The 22,518-nt window shown below is 44.9% G+C and overlaps 1 protein-coding gene across 2 annotated transcripts; it reads left to right on the forward strand.

Annotated features, from left to right (window-relative positions):
- The first annotated feature begins 9,050 nt into the window (after nt 1–9,050).
- LOC147105094 (pepsin A-like) lies at nt 9,051–19,354 on the forward strand. Of its 2 annotated transcripts, none has more exons than XM_086011173.1 (8): nt 9,051–9,622; nt 10,839–10,956; nt 12,576–12,694; nt 14,334–14,533; nt 15,043–15,162; nt 16,015–16,159; nt 17,236–17,334; nt 18,275–19,354. In XM_086011173.1, exons 2-8 carry the CDS (start codon nt 10,839–10,841, stop codon nt 18,422–18,424), a joined length of 951 nt encoding a protein of 316 aa, XP_085867299.1. In that variant the 5' UTR covers nt 9,051–9,622; the 3' UTR covers nt 18,425–19,354. The 2 variants fall into 2 exon arrangements, with proteins under 2 accessions (XP_085867299.1, XP_085867298.1); XM_086011172.1 differs by having other exon boundaries at nt 9,051–9,618.
- The last annotated feature ends 3,164 nt before the right edge of the window (nt 19,355–22,518 follow it).

Genomic DNA, 22,518 nt, shown 5'->3' on the forward strand with positions numbered 1-22,518 from the left:
TTTTTTCTGTTGTTTCTGTTTGTTTATGTTAGCTCTGATTGTGGGTGGGGATGTGGGCTGCACCGCACTTCAGTTACAAACTCATTAGCCCTCGGGCCTCATCTGAATAATCTGAGCGAGCTGCCAGCGACTGTCTCGCCCTCACTTATATATGTATGGGGCTTATCGCCTGTTTCAGGCGGACACCAGGGACGACCGCGAAATGGCTTGGCCCAAGTTTGGATGGGACATTTTTACAGACATCCTTGGGGCCCAGGACATTGGTCCCCAAAATTGGGCCTCGTTGCATCCTCTTTATGGGCGCAAAATAGGCGCAACACGGCCCAATTTCTAACCCCAGAAGTCCCAAGTCACCCAAAGCATACTAGACTTACCATGTCATGTCTCAAATTAAAAGACAGAAAGGGAAGACTTGCATTTATACAGCACCTTTCATGACCACCAGACATAAAAAAGCGCTTCACAGCCAATGAAGTACTTTTTGAAGTGTAGTCACTGTTGTAATGTAGGAAATACGGCAGCCAATTTGCGAACAGCAAGGTCCCGCAAACAGCAATGTGATAATGACCAGATAATCTGCTTTAGTGATGTTGGTTGAGGGATAAATATTGGCCAGGATACCGGGGAGAACTCCCCTGCTCTTCTTCGAAATAGTGCCATGGGATCTTTTACACCCACCTGAGAGAGCAGACGGGGCCTTGGTTTAATGTCTCATTCGAAAGATGGCACCTCCGGCAGTGTAGCAGAAGTACTGCACTGGAGTGTCAGCCTAGATTTATTGTGCTCAAGTCCTGGAGTGGGACTTGAACCCACAACCCTTCTTGTCTCAGAGGCAAGGGTGCTACCAACTTTTTGGGCTAGAAATTCAGTTAGGCCCCGCCAGCTGGCGTGCGCCCAAAAGTTAGCGCTGTGCGCGGAGCCAGTTGCGCCCGTCAGAAATTCAGTTTTTGCGCCCCAAGTCGGAACCGGGCGCTATTCCAGGGTGTGCCCGCCCCCGCTTGGGGCGCTGAAACTGAATTTCGGCGCGCTAGTTGCCGCAGCGCCACCCGCTGCGGAGCGGCAGGCTGCGGTACTGCAGGCCTTCCTCCCTCTCTTAAGGGGGAGGTGCCTGCAACAGCGAGATCGCCGCTCGCTAGTGCCGGCAAATGAGCCCGGCACCACGGAGAAGTGCCGGGCTCCCGGAAAACAGCCGGCAATGCCGCGGGGGGGGGTGGGGGTGGAGGAGGCCGGGGATGGAGGTGCAGGCAGGCGGCCGCCGAAAAAGCGGCCGGCCACACCTCCACCTTAACTCACCCCACTAAGGCTGCAGTACGGCCACGGTCTCTGAACGTTGTTTGCGGCCGCTACGGAAGAGGCGGTCGCTACTCAATATGGCGGTCGGGCTGGTATCGGGGCGGTAGCGGGGCACTGCGCACACCGATGACGTCATCGGTGGCGGCGCAGCGCTACTGGCTAATGCCGCCATTACCGCAGCGCTGAATATCGGCGCAACCTCATCAAGTGGCGCAAAAGCCCTCTTTGGGTGAAAACTGGGCGCAAAGCCTACTGAATTTCTAGCCCTTTATGTTTTAAATTTTTTATTGAACATTATGAACATTTACAACATCGTGATCATTCCATTGTATCATACAAATCAATTCCGCCACTCTGCACAGCCATTCCTCCACCACACATTAACATCAAAACCTGAAGTTTAATTTGTCTCTTGTAACATATATTAATTGATTGTACTTTAAAAATTGATTGTAAAATACTATCTTTAAATTCCTGTCTGAATAAAGCATCCACAGAGCCTTATAATGATCTTTTAGCTTATATTTAAAATACACTTTTAGATTGATTCTCCTCCCCTTAACAAACAGAGCATTCCTTCTTTGCACAATCACAAATCTAGCCAAACTGAACATTAAATTAAATGCCGCTGCACTAGACTCGGGCAGACTCTCCTGCAATCCCCATCTCAAAATTGAGTCCCACAGGATTCCCATTCTCGCTCTTCGGTCCATACCCAGCAAAAAAACTTCACACAACTGTCGAACATAGTACTTAAAATCATTTAACTGCGGACATAACACCAGTAAATGGGACAGAGCCCCGTCCCGTGTCCCACACACTGGGCAAGTTGCCCCCTCCACTCCTCCAATCTTACACAAGACCGTCATGGTAAAAATCTGGTTATGAGCCAATTTGAAATCCAGTTCAATCCACTCTGGACATTTAAAATTTGCCCACACTCCCTTCCAAATCCTGTTGAAGTCCAGCTGTGGGTATATACTCTGCCAAAACTCCTCACCAGCAGGTGTCTTGAATCTCCATTCACTAAATTCCACATAGTATTACAGTTGTCAGATTGGACCAGCTCTCCCCCTTTTTCCAGCAGAAAGCTTGGAAAAGCCGGATACATTTTATTTCCTTTGGAGATTTCCACATTTATTTCTTCCATCCAATCCTATGGCATTGCACTCACAATCTTCTCATACATGATCCCTATTGCTTTTTCCTCTACCTGCTGATCCTCCTCCCACACCACGTCCCTCACTACCGCTTCCCGCAACCAACCTGGAATTACCTCGTATAATACATCTTTCACATATATAATACCAGCTTTTATAAAAGCTTGATTAAATAATACCTCTCCTTCGATGTTGACCCACCTGTTCATAAATAAGGGCTGTTCAAAAAATTCCTCAGCCCCCTTGGGCATAAACTGCACACTTTTTAAAAATTGGGCCCAAATCTCTACAAACCCCTTATAAAACCGAGGGAGAGGTTTAATCGATTTCAAAAACATATTATTGTATTCCACTTTTTCCAGTTCTGATGAAGGGTCCCAGACCTGAAACGTTAACTCTGTTTCTCTCTCCCTGTACCTTCCTCACTCGTAGTCACACTGTCCTGTCCCCGATCACGGACTACATCTGCAGTAATTAACTTCATAGGTCTGACCATCTCCTGAAACATAGAGTCCAGGAACTTCTCCCCCTCCCTGATGTGTCGCACAAATAACACTGAGATAAGTGACCAGATAATCTATTTCAGTGATGTTGGTCGAGGAATAAATGCTGACCAGAACACTGGGAGAACTCCCAAGTTCTTCTTCTGAATCATGCCATGGGATCTTTTATGTCTACCCAATGCCCGTATCAGTGCAAGGCTCCCTTGATATTTCACTGATGTGTCAGCCTAGATTATATGTTCAAGTTTCTCTTGAACCCAAGAACTTCTGACGGTGAGGCGAGAGTGCTACCACTGAGCAAAGTCTAACACTTATAGCATGGAAAGAGAATGTACTGCCTCATTGTTAAAGCAATACAAAGTAATCCCATTTCCCCTGCTCTCTCCCCATAGCCCTGTATCTTCCTCTGCTTTCCTTAAGAGATGCAATGGTGTCTGTTGCAACTACTCCCTGATTTATGCTGGAGGGAAGGTCATTGAAGAAGCAACTGAAGATGGTTGGGCCTAGGACACTAGCCTGAGGAATTCCTACAGCGATGTCCTGGGACTATTGGCATCCAACAACCACAACCATCTTCCTTTGTGCTAGCTACGGCTCTAGCCAGTGGAGAGTATGCCCCCTGATTCCCATTGACTTCAGTTTTACTAGGGCTCGATGCCACACTCGGCCAAATGCTGCCTTGATGTCAAGGGCAGTCACTCTCACCTCACCTCTGGAATTCAGCTCTTTTGTCCATGTTTGGACCAAGGCTGTAATGAGTTCTGGAGCCAAGTGGTCCTGGCGGAACCCAAACTCAGCATCAATGAGCAGGTTATTGGTGAGTAAGTGCCGCTTGATAGCACTGTCGACGACACCTTCCATCACTTTGCTGATGATTGAGAGTAGACTGATGGGGCGGTAATTGATCGGATTGGATTTGTCCTGCTTTTGGCAGAATACAATCGATATTTCCTTTCTGGGCTCCATTTACTTTAATTCACACAAATTAGTGAATAGAAAGTGAAGTTAAAATGAACAGAATCGATTAGAATGGCACATGTAAAAGAGAATTGCAAATTACTCTTAAAGATAAGTCATACATATAGCGAGGTGCAGGCATAATATTAGTGAATAACTGGCAGAATAACTTTGTTAAAGGACAATTTTGGTAGTGAGCAATCTGCCCACATCGCCATGAAAAGTCATTTTTTGCAGTTGTTCCTCTAGGGGAACTCTAGAATTGGAAATAACTTCTGCCAGATGTCTCGAGACTGCCCCTCCCTGCATCACCTCACCAAGAAAGGTTCCACAATTGCAAAATCCTTCATCAAAACTGGGAATAAATTTGCTTTCAATTGTTTAACATTGTAATCAATAACCATTTATTAGGCAACTCCCTCTTCAAGCAGTTGACTCTGACCAGTTGTTTCAGAATTAAACTAAATCAATACGAAAAGAACAAAAATATTATTAGAGGTAATCCTCAGGCAGATAGTAAATTGACAATGGTGAGAGAACCCCACTTCACAGTAAGTGGGTATCTGTGTAGGGATTGCATTATCTAAAGTACTTATAAAGGACGTGCTAATTACATCCTGGGTTCTACTCTGTGTGGGATGCCTCTCCGCACTTTCTGAGACCATTATACACCTGCCGCACAGCTGATCTCACCTGAACCTGTGAAGTTCTGCATGTGATTTGCTATTGATTCAATAGAGTAGATTAGTGCAAGTAACAGGCAACAAGTAGGTGCAACTGATCAGAAAAAAGGCTGGAGACATTTAGATCAGATTTATCACCATTTTCCAGTCAGATTTTCTACAGGCATCTGTCAGTTCTCAGTGAATCATATTAAAATTAACTCAAAGAGGATTATTGAAATGTCCTCAGAATTTCTCAGTGCTTACGCTGGTATAACACTCAGTCATATATCTGCTCATGTAAAATGGGTGGCCAGGACTGCTAAGGTGTCCTGCTTGCAGATGTGCATTTAATAAGCTGCATTTTGAGGCTATTGCTGAACCCTTCTCTCGCTTTCTTTAACTTGTTTTATCGTTTCCACTTAGTTAGTCAGGAAATTTTGTGCCAAGACTTCCGGCACTGCCATTGCTTTGGTGCATCCCCCAATATTGGGGCAGTGGGTTTCCCAATGGGAATTCTCCTTTATTAATGGTTTTGGAGGAAGAAGAGATGGAGCAATGGGGAGATGCCGGGCAGAATGTGCCCGCCTGCTGATATCCTCCGACCAACATTTGGAGACAGAGGAGTGCTGACCTTACCTTGCTGAATCAGCTCCACAGACTCTGGGTCAGCAGAGAGCCTGGTGCAGAACTAAAATGCAGCAGTGTTCATGGCAGTAATGGTCAGCTGGACCCTTCTTCCATGGATGCTGCAATGCTGTCCTATCGGGGTGGTGACCTAGACAGAAAATCGGGCACCAACCTCACTAACACTTCATTTTGCACCATCCCACTTTGCCAGCCATCAAATGAGGGGTTGGAGTGTTGTGCTGTTCCATCACTTGAACATAGACTTGGATTCTTGCCTTCAAATATATTTTGCTGCCACTGGGATTTTCCAGGCACTTTTGTTACCAAAAGACTGAAATAGGCATTGAAAATTTTACCAGGCCCTGTAGAGTTTACCAACATTTTTACCACAATATGTGGCCAGTTACCTTTAAGTAGCCACATCCCTTTAAATTTACCCCTCCTACACAGCTTTTTTGCGAGCTCCCAATGCCAGGCCCAATATGGGCTGTAATCCTGCCCCACATTAAGCAAATGTGACTGACTCCACAAACTCAAATGGGGTCAGTGCATGTGTTAATAATGCATTACTCAAGTAGCATGCAATCAGAGACCTGATCGGAAAATCCACCAGATTACGTTAACCACGAATGGAAGTAAACCCAAACTGAAACTGAACCCCCTTCCCCAACATACAGAAGACACAGGACAGCTAGCTGTATGCTGTTTATGATGTATGTTGTTTGAGCAATTTAGGAACTATTGTAAAGGATCGAGAGCCTAAAGGATAGAAAAACCTGTTGCGTGATGTTAATCGCATTTACGTTAACGTGGCTCAGGTCAGGAAATCCTGGTGCTCCTGGGACTGGACAGGAGCAGCAAACTTCAAGAGATCCAAGTCCAACTGCTTATCTAAATGGGCATTCCTGGAAGAAGACAGTGACGAACGGTCATTGACCTGAAACGTTAACCCTGTTTCTCTCTCCAAAAGATGTTGCTGAGTATTTACAGCATTTTCTGTGTTTAGTGCTTATCTAGGTCCTCGTGTAAAGGGTTCTGGCCAAAAGGCATGCTCTCCATGAGGTGGCTTCCCTCTCCAAGGTGCTTAATAACAGATTGGTGTAGGGAAGAGTCCCTTCCTTCTTTTATACCAGAAGTTCATCCCACAACTTGGTCTTGGATCTCAAATATGGGCCAAAGTAAGCAGTCTAAACAGTAAAGGGGAACTGTTTGGATATACATCTTCTCTAGCACTGAGGAACAGCAAGAGCGCCCTTCACCTCTATTCACTATGGTCCCAAAGTGCTGTGTCCAAGCTAATCTCGCCATCCACCAGAATCCCCAGCTAGTAATATGAATCGATAAGTGGGACAGAGTCTCCTTATATCTTTCAATTAGTATCTCCGCAGATTCCCTTTGGAATGGTGCGGACCATAATCACGCACTTGAGCTCACCACCATACTGCGCTGGTTAGTGAATTGTTCAAGATGGCGCGTGGAGTGCGCTGTCCAGCAACAACACACCAGCTGTGAAAATAAACGCCAACATTCTTTGGCACAGACATTTCCATAACAATGTCATCTAACGCGTCATTGGTTAAGACACTGAACAGAATGTGCGACCGTGGACAACTTTGCCTCGCTCCACTTTTGAGATGGGCTCACTGAGTCTCCCATCTATCCTTAAGTAGATCCTAAGGCTGCTACACAGCCCAGATAAAATCTAGGATATGACCACGTAATCCCTCAGCTTCCAGGTTCCTCATGTGACCTTTGTTTGAAACTTTTAGGTAATTCAGTGAAAACAAAATAAATGAGTTTCCCCTGAGCTTGAGATCTCATATAAAGCAACAATGTGCCACATGCGTTCCTTACCCTTGAAACATGCTCTAGGTTTCTATAATCATACTGGCTTCAAAGAGCTAAACACTTACATTTGCAAGAACCATATGTTATCTTCTTTAACAAATATGCATGTGGTTCTCTTATCAGCTCTAAGTTCTAAAACTTGACATTTAAAATGTTTGATTGTCAAAAATATCAGCTGATAATTATTAAATAACACCTAGAGTCCGAGTGTGTCCTTCCACAAGGACGATACAACCGCAAATTTTTTTGATGACCTACATCATTTGACTTTATGGACAATAGAACTGGTTGGTACAGACCTGTATAAAAGTAGCCAGACATTTCACAAACCTCGCCAACGTCCTGAGAAGTGCCGGACAAGATGAAGTGGCTACTCATTGCACTCGCTTGCATTCAGCTCTCTGAGTGTTTAATCAGGTAGGAAATTATTATTTTATCTGTATCTATGTATCTAAATTTCCATTCTTGTGCAGTGTTTCTTTGTACTGCAGTTTCTATCTAACAGGATCAGTAGGAGATAGTTTTAAGTTCTCTTTCCTTTTAAACATTTGCACATGAAATATTTCTTCCATCGTAGTCATGTTCTATGAGATAATTCAATGTACATTTATTAACATACCTCTATCTACTAATTATTTACCTGCTTCTGATGATCTCCTTCCAAGCATATTACAGAGAACAATATAGCATCTGCGCTAAAGTATCAGTGATTCTTGCCGGGTTTGAGTGGCAGTCCGAGTCTGAATATGGAAATGAGCCCAAGAGTTAAAATCTCTCCAGGCCTCGGCATGCGGGTTTGTCGTGCTCCCCGGATTCCCCCAGCCCAATTCACCGATCCCTCCCCAAGTTAAAATCGAGGCCCCAAGTTCCTTTTCTTTTTTCTTTCTACACCTATTTCAATTAACGTTCAAGCAACTGCTGTTTTGAAGTAGGTTTTTGTATCTCTGATTGACCTAATTTTGAACCATTGTTACAATGCTAGTCCCGCAATCTGCAGAGTTTAATTAAAAGACTAGGGCATGTTGCTCACAACTTTGATTCACCCCCTACTGTGTGTCATGTTTATCTTCACAGAGTTCCCTTGATAAAAGGTAAATCTACCCGTAAGGCTCTTGAAGAACGTGGGTTACTTGGGGAATTTCTGAAGAATCACCCACACAATCCATACTCCAAATATGCAGGACTCTTCAACAGCCAGTCCCTGGCTTCAGGCGAGCCACTTAGAAACTATTTGGACGTAAGTAATCGCTGTCATTTTTGCTGAGGAAATTTAAGGGCAACTTCACTGATCCCGGTGGAGAGTTGAGATTGAAGGAAACTTAGAGATCCAATGCTGCAAAGTAGCAGCCCTATCTTCCGAGCATAGTTCTCCACTGGGAGTGCAGCATTGGTGAATTTGCCCTCAAGTTCCATGTCAGTTGTATTTATTGCAGTAGACCTCCATAGCTTTGCACCGGTTATTGGGCGCATGGGGTTAATTTCGACATTTGGAGGTAGTGTAAAACAGGCGTTATCAGACTGGCCACCCATTATACACCTCTCCCGATTTTGGCTTCCACTGAAGTCAATGGAAATTAAAATCAGGGCAGCTGCACAATGGGCGGCTGATCCGATTTCGCCCATTTTACATTATTGCCCAATGTTATCATTAGCCCCCCACCCCCCGCCCTTGTGTTATTCAAGGAATGTGTTAGTAAAGAGTAGATCTCCAGGATCACAGAGTTTAGGTTATGTGACTTGATGGAGAATATACTGCATTAATATAATTAGAAATTATATTTAGCATTGAAAAATTCCTAAAGAAAATAAGAGTAGGTAAACTGTTTTTAATTTTAGCAGCAAGGCATTCTGGCCTAGAAATTCGGTGGGCTTTGCGCCCAGTTACAGCCCAAAGAGGGCTTCTGCGCCAGTAGGGGTGGTAGTGCTGATTTTGAGGGCCGCGGTAATGGCGGCGGTAGCCGGTAGCGCTGCGCCGGCACCGATGACGTCATCGGTGTGCGCAGTGCCCCGGTTCCGCCCCGCTACCGCCCCGACCCCCATCTTCAGTAGCGGCCGCCTCTTCCGTGGTGACCGCTAACAACATCGGGAGACCGGGTCCTTACTGCAGCCTTAGCGGGGCGCTTTAAGGTGGAGGTGCGGCCGGCCGCTTTTTCGGCGGCCGCCTGCCCGCACCTCCTTCCCTGGCCTCCTCCACTGCCCCCCCGCGGCATTGCCGGCTGGTTTCCGTGGAGCCCGGCACTTCTCCGTTGTGCCGGGCTCTTTTGCCGGCACTCGCGATCGCGGCTCCGGCCGTTGCAGGCACCTCCTCCTTAAGAGAAGGAGGAGGCCTGCAGTACAGCAGCCTGCCGCACCGCATCGGGTGGCGCAGCGGCACCGGGAGCGCTCAAATTCACTTTCAGCGCCCCAAGCGGGGCCGGGCACACCTTGGAACAGCGCCCGGTTCCGCCTTGGGGCGCTAAAAGTGAATATGGGACGGGCGCAACTGGCTCCGTGGCCAGCGCAAAATTTTCGGCACAAACGAGCTGGCGGGGCTATACCCAATTTCTAGGCCTCTGTTTCTACGAGGTAGGTGAGCATTAATCTAGATCTGTAAAATTTTCTTGAGGAATGGAAAATCAATGCAATTACAACAATTTGCATTTACATAGCACCCCTGATGTAGAAGAACATCTATGAATAATTTAGGGAGGGGGAGAAACAGCAAAGATTAAGCAGGGGTTCAAAAAACACAATGGAAGAGCTAGGCTTTTAGGTAGTCTTTGAATGGGGGGAGAGGGGTAGTGAGGTGAAGTAGTTTGTGGAGAGAACGTCAGAAAACAGGAGCAAAGTGAGTGAAAGAAGAGTTTTCAAGGCTGATTGTAACTCTTGGCAAGAAGCCGGTGGGAACAGGCGGCGTTCCCGCCTGGGTGGTTTGAGTCGGAGGCCGGATGGATTTGAACTCTAAAGTAGAGCTGGTTCTTCACTCTCTCCAGGAGTGGAGTTTGTGGGCTGGTATCTACGACTGGAGAAGATCACTCGGATAAAGTGCAGTGTGACTGAAGGGATTTGAAAATGAGGATGAGGGGCCAACAAGCTGGGAGGCAGGGTAACTGTGACAAGGACAGGAGTGATGAGCACTCAGGAACTTGGGAGAAAAAACTCGACCACAGAGCGGGGAAATAACTGAAGCTTGTGAAGATTGGGGGAGGGGATGCATTTGAGAAATCGATACTTGAGGTGATGAAGGCATGGATTATGGATTTTGTACTGATGAGAGAGAGGTAGGGTGAAGTGAGCAACATGAGCAGTCTTGGTGATAACCATTCTGGATAAGAAAGTCAGGTCAAAGCCGACCACAACCCAAATCCAAGACTTGATGGTGCGGCGAGCAGTCACACAAGACAGCAACAGCCTGAAGATGAGAGTGGTGCCAGAGAGATACGTGTTGTTGGTGTACAAGTGAAAACTGATGCTGTGCTTGTAACAACATCTAGGGTTAGGGTTAGGGTTAGGGTTAGTCCAAAACACCCTTTGTTCTCAATCATACAGGTCTTTCTGTTCCTGTGACGGGGTGCACTGGTTTGCAGGGGTGCAGTGTGGGGAGGAAAATCGGGCAAACTCCTATACAGGCACATGGTCCTTCCAACCTAATTTGCTTCTATGAGCTGTGCCTAGACAGTCCAATACACCTGAGCACAGGAACTTGAACATCTGCCTCAGTGTGTGTCTATATGCACTGAAATTTAATACAGCAACTCTTGGTAAATTATAACATACCTTGTTTCATCTATAAAATATTCTGACAGATGTCTTATTTTGGAGCAATCACCATTGGAACCCCACCACAGAGCTTCACCGTCATCTTTGATACTGGCTCCTCCAACCTTTGGATCACATCAGTTTACTGTAACAGCCAAGTATGCAGTAAGTATACGTAAACAGTTAGACTTCCCAAGATTTCGTTGGCATTTTCCGCTGAGTGATCTGGGCATTGATTGGGAAAGTGTTCCAAGGGCACAATCAATTGATCACCAATTAAAGGACACATAAACTTACAGAAGGTGGCTAAGAGCGTTAAGGGTAAAAGTATTTGGTGGATCCAGACCTTCTGAAAATACAGCCAATTGATTCAATGTGTCAATGTTTATGAAAATACATTTGTTAGAGTTGTGAGGCCTGGTGCTTTGTTTCTTCAAAGATTTGACTTACAGAAGCCCACTTTTGTCGACATGGACGGTGGCAGTCGATGTTCAAGTGCCACCAGCACAAAACATACTCCTAAAAGTTGATCCAATTTAGCGATGTAAAACCAACTAGGTCAAACTTTTAATTTACATAGTAATCATCAATGCTGTAAATTAAATTAAAGCCAACTGACTACTTATTCTAATTATAACACACACGTTTATGATTTCTGTTCGATGAGTTTGTGAAATAATTGGATAATGGAATTTAATCACATTACTGCAGTGTCATACCAGTTAGGAAGGATGCTTAATAAAAGAAAATAATGCTAGAAAAATGTGCTCTGGGACTATGTAGTGCACTGGCCTTTCACTCAGAGAACTGGGTTTAAATCCAGCCCATACTGGGTCAGCACTGGCTTAGTTGGTAGCACACTCGCCTTCTGAGTCAGAAGGTTGTCAGTTCAAGTCCCAATCCAGAAACTTGAACACCAAAATCTAGGATGACAGTCCAGTGCTGTACTGAGGGAGTGCTACACTGTCAGAGTGTGCCATCTTTCAGGTGTGATGTTAAATCGAGGCCACATCTGCTCTCTCAGGTAGACGCAAAAGATCCCATGGCACTATTTCAAAGAAGAGCTGGGGAGTTCACCCCGCTGTCCCAGCCAATATTTAACCATTAATCAATAGCACTAAAACAGATTATCTGGTCATTATCACGTTGCTGTTTGTGGGAGCTTGCTGTGCGCAAATTGGCTGCCGTGTCTCCTACATTACAACAGTGACTACACTTCAAAAGTACTTCATTGGCTGTAGAGCACTTTGGGATGTCCTGAGGCTGTGAAAGGTGCTATAGAAATGCAAGTCTTTCTTTTTTTTCTTTCCGCGTTAATGGGCCAAAGGTCTCTTACATAAAATCAACTTGGGCCGTCATAACCTAGTTCCTCATGATCATGGGCCCACAGGACAACACTGTCCTGCTGTGACACGAATTGGCAATCTGACTCAGAGAAGCCATACGATGGTTGTACGGAGAAACGGAAAATATTACATTGGTGAGTTACAGCAGAGGCCCATTGTTTGGACAGCACAAAGGTAGCTTTCCTCTAAATCTAACCCATGCTGTACTTGACCCTGTGAACTCTTGATGCTACTGCTGGTTGGCTGATATGTAAAGTGGTTCAATAGCCAGCACCAACACCCCTCACCTAAATGAGCGCAAAATTCAACAGAAAGAAATGGTGGTACAAATGAAGAATTAGAAAGAATATTTTTGGTAAGAACTATCCTTAACTCAGTAGTGGAATAAAACAACCAAACCATTAAATTGAGTGTAATGAAACGTGTACTATTTTGCAGTGAACCACAACAGATATTCACCAAGCAAGTCCTCAACATTTCAGACAGATGACCAAACGCTCTCCATTCAGTATGGTTCAGGCAGTATGACTGGGATCCTGGGCTATGACACAGTCACTGTAAGTATAATGTAACTTTTACTAACAAAGTTATGACAAAACAATGTCAAAATTCTTAAATTGCCCATTCAAGTCAGAGTTCCCTGAATATTAATATCTCCTACTATCAGATCCAATACATTCTTCAAATGCAGGCATAGAGTATTGGTTAGTTGAATAGATCATGTTGCAACAAGCCAATAGGGAGCTTTGTAATGTTAGAGGCCTCTTCTGCATCACCGATTTCCTTCACCCCACCATTGGTGGCCATGCTTTCTGTTGCCTAGGCCCTAAGCTCAGGAATTCCCTCCCTAAACCTCTCCGCCTCTCTACCTCTCTCTCCCCCTTTAATATGCTCCTTAAAACCTACCTCTTTGACCAAGCTTTTGGCCATCTGTCCGAATATCTCCTTATATGGCTCGGTGTCAAATTTTGTCTGATAATGTTCCTGTGAAGCCCCTTGGGACGTTTTACTGCAGTAAAGGCGCTATATAAATGCGAGTTGCTGTTGTTGGGTGAAGGGCTTCAGCATGGTAACAGGAGTCAATATGTCAATGGGACTTATACTTTTTAGGCTAATTTATAGGTTCATAACAATGGATAGAATTCAATCAAAGATATTTAGAAATGTAGTGTTCCTATTATCTCATTTTGTAAATTAAAGTCAAGCATTATGACAATTCCTTATCGTTCAGCAGTAGCATGTCCTACAACAAAGAACTAAAAATCATTGGCCGTTCACTTTTAATATTTCTGAAATTGCCAATGATACAAAGCTAACGAAGGTGGTAGACTCCAAAGCTGAACAGGAAAAACTACAAGAGGATTTCAATATACTTGGAAGTTGCTATCAACAGTTAAAAAAAACAATATTTTCAAATCTTCAGGGGTCCTGGTCACAACCTCACCCTGGACCCCAAATGGGGCCCACACGCACTGTTGCTGACCTCTGACCAGGTCAGTGAAACCACAGCCAATGATACGCCAGGTTCCTGTGAGGTCAGGATTGCTCAGGAACAGCTGTGGATTTTCACAACCCTGTATCAATAAAGCTAGATTGATTCCTGGGATGAGAGGATTGTCCTATGAGGAGAGATTGATTAGATTGGGCCTATACTCTCTGGAGTTTAGAAGAATGAGAGGTAATCTCATCGAAACATATAAGATTCTGAGGGGGATTGACAGAGGTTGTTTTCACTGGTGGGAGAGTCTAGAACTAGGGGGCATAGTCTCAAGATAAGGGGTTGGCCATTTAAGACTGAGATGAGGAGGAATTTTTTCACTCAGAGGTTGTGGATCTTTGAAATTCTCTACCTCAAAGGGCTGTGGATGCTGAATTGTTGAGTATATTGAAGGCGCAGTCAGATAGATTTTTGGACTCTAGAGGAATCAAGAGATATGGGGATCTTATTGAATGGCGGAGTGGGCCCGAGGGGCCGTATGGCCTACTCCTGCTCCTAATTCTTATGTTATGTTCTAAACTGTTGCCCAGTCAATACTGAATTTTGTTATTTGGTAAAGTATCAGCCCGAGGAACAACAAGCATTTTGTCGTAACATGTAAGTAATGTGTGACCTGGATAACAATGCGCTAATGTGTTTGTTGATGACTCTCAGTAAAATAATTCTTCAGAACAAGTTAGCTTTTTCCTTTTGTCTAGGTATCGAACATAGCTATCAGTCAGCAGGAATTTGGTTTAAGTGAGACTGAACCTGGGAGTTCATTCTCCTACGCTTCGTTTGATGGGATTCTCGGATTGGCCTATCCAAGCATTGCATCATCAGGGGCCACACCTGTGTTTGATAACATGATGTCTGATGACCTGGTGCAACAGGACCTGTTTGCTTTTTACCTGAGCAGGTTGGTTTTCTTACCTTCTTGTACTTCCATCTCCGATGCTCCCTGCTGATAATAGGGTATTTACTTAAGGTCACCACAGAACCTTCTTTCTATAAAGCCGATGGGCCTTTGCTCGCCCTTCCTTGTGTTTGTTCTCTCACCTGGATGAACTGTTTTCATGTCAGGTGACCTCTTCACCTTCTAGCAAAGGTCGAAGCACATCCAACTGGATCCCAATGGACAAATTCAACTCCTTTAGATGTTTTAATTGACTTATAGATCCAAGATGGGAAATTGGATAATTGCAATCTCTTTCAGGGATTATGGAAAGAACAATGTTTCATTCCAACCAGCACAGTGACGATCAAGTTCTCTTTTCTTATTTATTTCGCAAAATATTGACTTTGGTCTAATTTCCACTGGTTAATGATGCCACATTGGGCCAGCCAATAAAACATATTGTTGATCAGGAATTTTTGTATCTCTGTTTATGCTCATTTCAATAACATTCTGGTTAAATTGTTTTTCAGAGAGGCTGGTCAGTCCGGAAGTGAAGTTGTATTTGGTGGAATTGATCCAAACCACTACACAGGTCAAATTAACTGGGTGCCCGTCACTCACCAAACTTACTGGCAAATCAGCTTGGACAGGTAAATGACTGACCCATTTCACAATTGGCACGCATTCTGTAACAATCAAGTTGCACTCAACATTGCAAGTGGAAATATTAAGTACAATGGGGTAGCAGTTGAGTTAGTGTGATGATATTGCAACACCTTTCAATGATCAGGAATAAACACAGGGAACGAGCTAACTCAACGATAGCTTCCAGGCCACAATTGGACTATTGTTTAAGTCCAGCCTGAGCAAACAGAGGCTCAATCCATCTAAGGGTAAAGTTATTGCAGGCCATTGCTCGCCGAGAGCACACACTCGGAGTACTTGGAGAATCATGTGCCAAGAATCCATCCTGCATGATTTGCTGTTCATTAAAACTGATTGATTGATTAAAATTAATGAACGAGAAATAGGGCCGACTGCTCATTAGACGTGCGAGAGTACAAATTGGACCTCGTTGCACCTATTTTAACGGAGGTAAAAGGGGCACAACAGGCTATTCTCAGGGGCCAATGTCCCATGCCCATAGGATGCCTGGAAGATGTCTGACCCAATATTGGAATATTTAAATTTAGATTCACCTCTTTGGTTCAGCTCTGCTTGTGTTTTTCACAAATATCTTAGTTTGAGGGTTGACAGCAACAACTTGCATTTATATAGTGCCTTTAATGTAGTAATGTGTCCCAAGATGCTTCACAGGAGCTTTATTAAACAGAATTTGACATCAAACCACATGAGGAGGTATTCAGGCAGATGACCAAAGGCTTGGTCAAAAAGGTATGTTTTAAGGAGCATCTTAAAGAAGGAGAGAGAGAGGTAGAGAGGCGGAGAGGTTTAGGGAGGGAATGCATTCAATCAACTGTAACCACCTTTTCCTCTTTCAGGGTGACAATCAATGGGCAGGTTGTGGGCTGCAGTGAGGGCTGTCAGGCCATCGTTGATACTGGTACTTCTCTGCTCACTGGTCCCACTGGACCCATCAGCAAGATCCAGCAATACATTGGTGCAACTCAAGGATACTATGGCGGGGTAAGGCTCTATGTTACAGATCAGACTTTATAATGAACCAAAGGTGGTTCTAGTGATATATTTTTCATTTTGTAGTATTTATAAGATGATGCTTTACTTAAGAGTTTATTCTGTAGCTAACTCTGCAGTCCCTGATCTGGGAGTGCTTGGATGCTGACAGGTACCTGAAACTCTCATTTCCCAGTGCTAACATCCCTGATCTTGATAAGCATGACCATTAACTTCAAAGACTTACAGTGGTGCCCTTGTTTCTGACTTTTGTAGCTAGCTGCAAGATCCAAAAGGATCTCAAGAATCAAGCTTAGCTCCCATCAAAATGACTAAATTTAAGGCCTGTTAAGCCAGGAATCTATGGGGCTTCCACTGCCCTCCCACTGTAAGTCAGGTGGTAGAGCGCCTGTAGGGCTACAAATTAGGCTGGTCCCGCCTTTGGGTTAGGGTTTCCCGGGCATCTTGTGAAGGGTGGAGCTTCCACCAACTCCAAGCAAGACTACTGATGTTGGAGGGCTGGAGATTCTCAATGCTGGGAGTTCCTGTGTGCCTGGTAAGCCCAGCCTCTCAAAGGCCAACGGATCATCAATGCCGGGACACCTGGTGAAACCAGGCTGCTAAATGGTGGATGTGAGTCCCACCGAGGGAACTGGGTTGCAGCCTGCACCCCCAAAGACAGGGTAAAAATATATTTTTTAAATTTGACCCCCTTACGAAGGGGGCCAGTGGAGGCATTTTAACTCTCATCCTGGGGGGTTCCCCCAACAGTTCCTCCTCCACAAGCCCAGCAATTAACGGCCATTTTTACAGCCTCTGGGGGCAGGTAGATGGCCTCCATACACTCTTAGGTTGCAGGGAACCTCCCCACAAACCTCAGAATATCCACCGGGATCGATGACGCAGGTTCCTCGCGGGACCATCTTGGCACTTGTGCTGGAATGTAGCCACAGCTGCTTTTAAACGTGACCAACTGTACATCCAATGATTACATCATTGATTTTGCTATTTATACAAGTATTTCCTGCAATGCTTCTCTGAGAACATTCTACTGACGACCATTGTTAAATACTTCACCCTTTTTACAGTACTCCATCAACTGCAACAATCTGTCCAACATGCCCGATGTGGTCTTCACAATCAATGGAATTGACTATCCCCTTTCTCCATCTGAATACACAATCATGGTATGTTTTTGTTTTAATTCGATAAACCTGACTTTGAATGGTTTGACTATGTTCTCTGACTTCAGTATCCAGTAAGATTGCTTCTCAGTTAACTGTAAGATAAGAAAATGAGCAGAAAATTTATGAAAATGTACAAAGTGGTAAGATTGAGTAACTACACTACATTTAGTTAAAAAATGAACTTCCATATCAATTAATAAAGCAAGAGAAGATGTTAATATTTTATTTATTCATTCTTTTAATATGGGCGTCACTATCAAGGCCAGCATTTATTGCCTATCCCTAGTTGCTCTTGAGAAGGTGGTGGTGAGTCACCTTCTTGAATCTCTGCACTCCATGTGGTGAACGTACACCCACAATTCTGTTAGGGAAGAAGTTCCAGGATTTTGACCCAGCGACGATGAAGGAACAGTGATATATGTCCATGTCAGGATGGTAAGTGACTTGGAGGGGAACTTGGAGGTGATGGTGTTCCATGGACCTGCTGCTCCTGTCCTTCTAGGTGATGGGGATTCGGGATTGGGAGGTGCTGTTGAAGCAATGTTGGCGAGTTGCTGCAGTGCATCCTGTAGATAGTACACACTGCAGCCCGGGTGTGCCAGTGATGGAGGGAGTGGGTGTTTAAGGTGCTGGATGGCCTGTCGATCATGTGGACTGCTTTGTTCTGGATGCTGTCGAACTTCTTGAGTGTTGTCAGTACTGCACCCATGAATGTGTAATGTAGAATAGTGTCTGTGGCACATCGGTGGACCAATTGAGAGACTGATGGACCAAAGAATTTACATTTCTGTGAATTTTTTGATTTAACATAGCATAGTGATCACTAAAGAAGAAACTGTGGATGTTCTTTTCATTTTTTATTAATATACACACAGAAGAATCAGAATTAGCAACAAAGTAGTTCTAGGGAACTGACTCTCACACTTTGCATTTCTTCCAGGAGCAAGGTGACTGCTTAAGTGGATTTGAAAGCATGTATCTTCCATCCTCTTCTGGAGGGCTCTGGATTCTGGGAGATGTCTTCATTGGGCCATACTATTCCATCTTTGACAGAGGAAACAACCGAATGGGCTTTGCCCAAGCTGCCTAATTTATTCATCCAAGTTTTCATTTATTCATTTAAGGCACATTCAGATCCCATTTTGTGGCCTTTGCTCATTCATCCACAATGATTGAAGCACTGGACCATAGGGTAACAAGAATTCAAATAAAACCCTGGCGAGCCTCTGGTTAAAGAGTACTCAAGCTCATCTGATTTTGCATGAGATGTAGCAAAGAAAAACCCCTAGAATAAAGTCAATGAACTGAAATCTTTTAATTAAATCGGACCAAACTGACCTACAAATCCAATGAATGGCTCATCAAAATGTGCTTTAAATTGATAATTTTGCAAAGTCAACCTTGGATGACAAACCACTTTGTAGATGCACTCCTATATTTGTTGTCCTTTCTCTTGCCTTGAACCCTAATTGAAGACCTGCCTGAACGTTGGACTGAACCTTTCACTGCTATGTGCAATTGATTGTATGAGCGATGGTCCATTCCAGAGTCAAAAGACATCTCCATTTTAGGTGTTTGCCTCTGTGGTGAATCCAGACTTGTGGGTGGAAAGCACACTGTATGGTGTTAGTAAAACACATGAATGTGTTTGTATGAAATTCCTCTGTCCATTATGAGCAGACGTGTTAATCACTCTTAAAGCAGCAGATAAAGGATCTTCACGCGCACACATGGTGGGGAATTTCCACCTGCACGGCTTGGGCGGTAGATTGGCGTACAGCATTGCCCTTCGCTATAGAACCTGCCCGATTTTCAGAAATGGCGGGCGGGAGTTTACCCGCCCAGAGAGTGAAGGTGACAATTATCCCCATTGTGCTTGTTACTAATATCACGCAGCGTGATTTCACCTTGTTGGTGTATGTCAGGTATTTTCTGTCTTTTTTTGGGGGGAACTTTCATTTCTTTATTACAGCATCTCAGCAAAAGCAAAAAGATAATAAACTTAGAAGTATTGCAAACATTTTTTCTGTTGTTTCTGTTTTTGTTAGCTCTGATTGTGGGTGGGGATGTGGGCTGCACCGCACTTCAGTTACAAACTCATTAGCCCTCGGGCCTCATCTGAATAATCTGAGCGAGCTGCCAGCGACTGTCTCGCCCTCACTTATATACGTATGGGGCTTATCGCCTGTTTCAGGCGGACACCAGGGACGACCGCGAAATGGCTTGGCCCAAGTTTGGATGGGACATTTTTTCAGGCATCCTTGGGGCCCAGGACATTGGTCCCCAAAATTGGGCCTCGTTGCATCCTCTTTATGGGCGCAAAATAGGCGCAACACGGCCCAATTTCTAACCCCAGAAGTCCCAAGTCACCCAAAGCATGCTAGACTTACCATGTCATGTCTCAAATTAAAAGACAGAAAGGGAAGACTTGCATTTATACAGCACCTTTCACGACCACCAGACATAAAAAAGCGCTTCACAGCCAATGAAGTACTTTTTGAAGTGTAGTCACTGTTGTAATGTAGGAAACATGGCAGCCAATTTGCGAACAGCAAGGTCCCGCAAACAGCAATGTGATAATGACCAGATAATCTGCTTTAGTGATGTTGGTTGAGGGATAAATATTGGCCAGGATACCGGGGAGAACTCCCCTGCTCTTCTTCGAAATAGTGCCATGGGATCTTTTACATCCACCTGAGAGAGCAGACGGGGCCTTGGTTTAATGTCTCATTCGAAAGATGGCACCTCCGGCAGTGTAGCAGAAGTACTGCACTGGAGTGTCAGCCTAGATTTATTGTGCTCAAGTCCTGGAGTGGGACTTGAACCCACAACCCTTCTTGTCTCAGAGGCAAGGGTGCTACCAACTTTTTGGGCTAGAAATTCAGTTAGGCCCCGCCAGCTGGCGTGCGCCCAAAAGTTAGCGCTGCGCGCGGAACCAGTTGCGCCCGTCAGAAATTCAGTTTTTGCGCCCCAAGTCGGAACCGGGCGCTATTCCAGGGTGTGCCCGCCCCCGCTTGGGGCGCTGAAACTGAATTTCGGCGCGCTAGTTGCCGCAGCGCCACCCACTGCGGAGCGGCAGGCTGCGGTACTGCAGGCCTTCCTCCCTCTCTTAAGGGGGAGGTGCCTGCAACAGCGAGATCGCCGCTCGCTAGTGCCGGCAAATGAGCCCGGCACCACGGAGAAGTGCCGGGCTCCCGGAAAACAGCCGGCAATGCCGCGGGGGGGGGGGGGGTTGGAGGAGGCCGGGGAAGGAGGTGCGGGCAGGCGGCCGCTGAAAAAGCGGCCGGCCGCACCTCCACCTTAACTCACCCCACTAAGGCTGCAGTACGGCCCCGGTCTCTGAACGTTGTTTGCGGCCGCTACGGAAGAGGCGGTCGCTACTCAATATGGCAGTCGGGCTGGTATCGGGGCGGTAGCGGGGCACTGCGCACACCGATGACGTCATCGGTGGCGGCGCAGCGCTACTGGCTAATGCCGCCATTACCGCAGCGCTGAATATCGGCGCAACCTCATCAAGTGGCGCAAAAGCCCTCTTTGGGTGAAAACTGGGCGCAAAGCCTACTGAATTTCTAGCCCTTTATGTTTTACATTTTTTATTGAACATTATGAACATTTACAACATCGTGATCATTCCATTGTATCATACAAATCAATTCCGCCACTCTGCACAGCCATTCCTCCACCACACATTAACATCAAAACCTGAAGTTTAATTTGTCTCCTGTAACATATATTAATTGATTGTACTTTAAAAATTGATTGTAAAATACTATCTTTAAATTCCTGTCTGAATAAAGCATCCACAGAGCCTTATAATGATCTTTTAGCTTATATTTAAAATACACTTTTAGATTGATTCTCCTCCCCTTAACAAACAGAGCATTCCTTCTTTGCACAATCACAAATCTAGCCAAACTGAACATTAAATTAAATGCCGCTGCACTAGACTCGGGCAGACTCTCCTGCAATCCCCATCTCAAAATTGAGTCCTGTAAAGTCTGTAGGTTGTGCAGTAAATAACTTCAGAGACTTTAGAAGTACAAACAAAACAGGTCTTTACTATTCAGTGGTCTGGGCGATTTCTGATCTAGTTAACGTATCACAACCCTTATATACTGGTGTGGTCACTATCGGTATTACAGTATACATGAGCCAATAAATAGTGCCACCCTAAAGTAGTGCTCTTAAAGGCGAACGGTCACATTCTATAGTTCCCTTAAAGGTAAACGGTTACATACACAACACTCCTCCCTTCCTAGCTTATTACTTACAGAATCCCGTTAAACATACAATCTTCAATTTTATATAAACAGGTTGCAGATATACTCTCGATGGAGTCAACGTCATATAACAATTTACAGATATACTCTCGATGGAGTCAACGTCATATAACTTCATGTTTAACATAACATAATAACATATATAACTTCATGTCAAAACAGATCACAGATTCAGTCTCTGTGGAAAACAGTTCATAGATTCAGTCTCTGTGGTGTATTCGGTTCACATTGCTGGAGTGACTCATTCAATAGTCCTTCCATGGGTTTAACAGTTTGAACTTCCGAACTGAATTGGCTCCGTTCGGAGGGACCACGTGTGTGATCTGGTAGAGGTAATAATGGTTCAGATGGGTCATCTTCTGTTTCGACTTTTCCTTTTCTGCTTCTTGGAGACTCTCTGGGCTCCACTGTCAGCTGCCAGCTGCATGCGCAGTTCCTCCTTCTCTTCCTCCTTTTTCCGTAGTAGAGCCACCTTCTCCCGATGTTCCGTAGACTTTCGGTGCTCCTCCATGATTTCTGTATGGTGGGAGTCGAAGTTACAAGTTGGGCAGGACAGGACATAGTAATATTCGGAGTCGTCCTGAGCTAGGCCAGCGAGAGGGTCTTCTATGTCCTCCCTACCCAGCTGGACGTCAGCCAGCTTTTGTTCCAAATCCAGACATCTTTCCTGAAGAGACTTCTTCACGTGTTCCGCTTCCTCTAACTTTTTCTGGGCTTTCAGCAAGTTGTTTACTAATGACCTCATTTGTGATTTTAATACTTCAACTTCCTTTGGAGATTGATTGATCGGACTATTCAATCCCTCTACCGGAGCAGTTGTTTCAGCGTTCTGTTGTTCAACCTTGACATGAGTCAGCGTACTTTTGGTATCTAAGGGTTGCTCTGCTGCCATCTTCTCAGTCTG

This window comes from Somniosus microcephalus, chromosome 18, assembly GCF_052327205.1.
Source record: "Somniosus microcephalus isolate GS21.2 chromosome 18, FLI_Smic_1.0, whole genome shotgun sequence".
NCBI classification, from domain to species: Eukaryota; Metazoa; Chordata; class Chondrichthyes; order Squaliformes; family Somniosidae; genus Somniosus; species Somniosus microcephalus.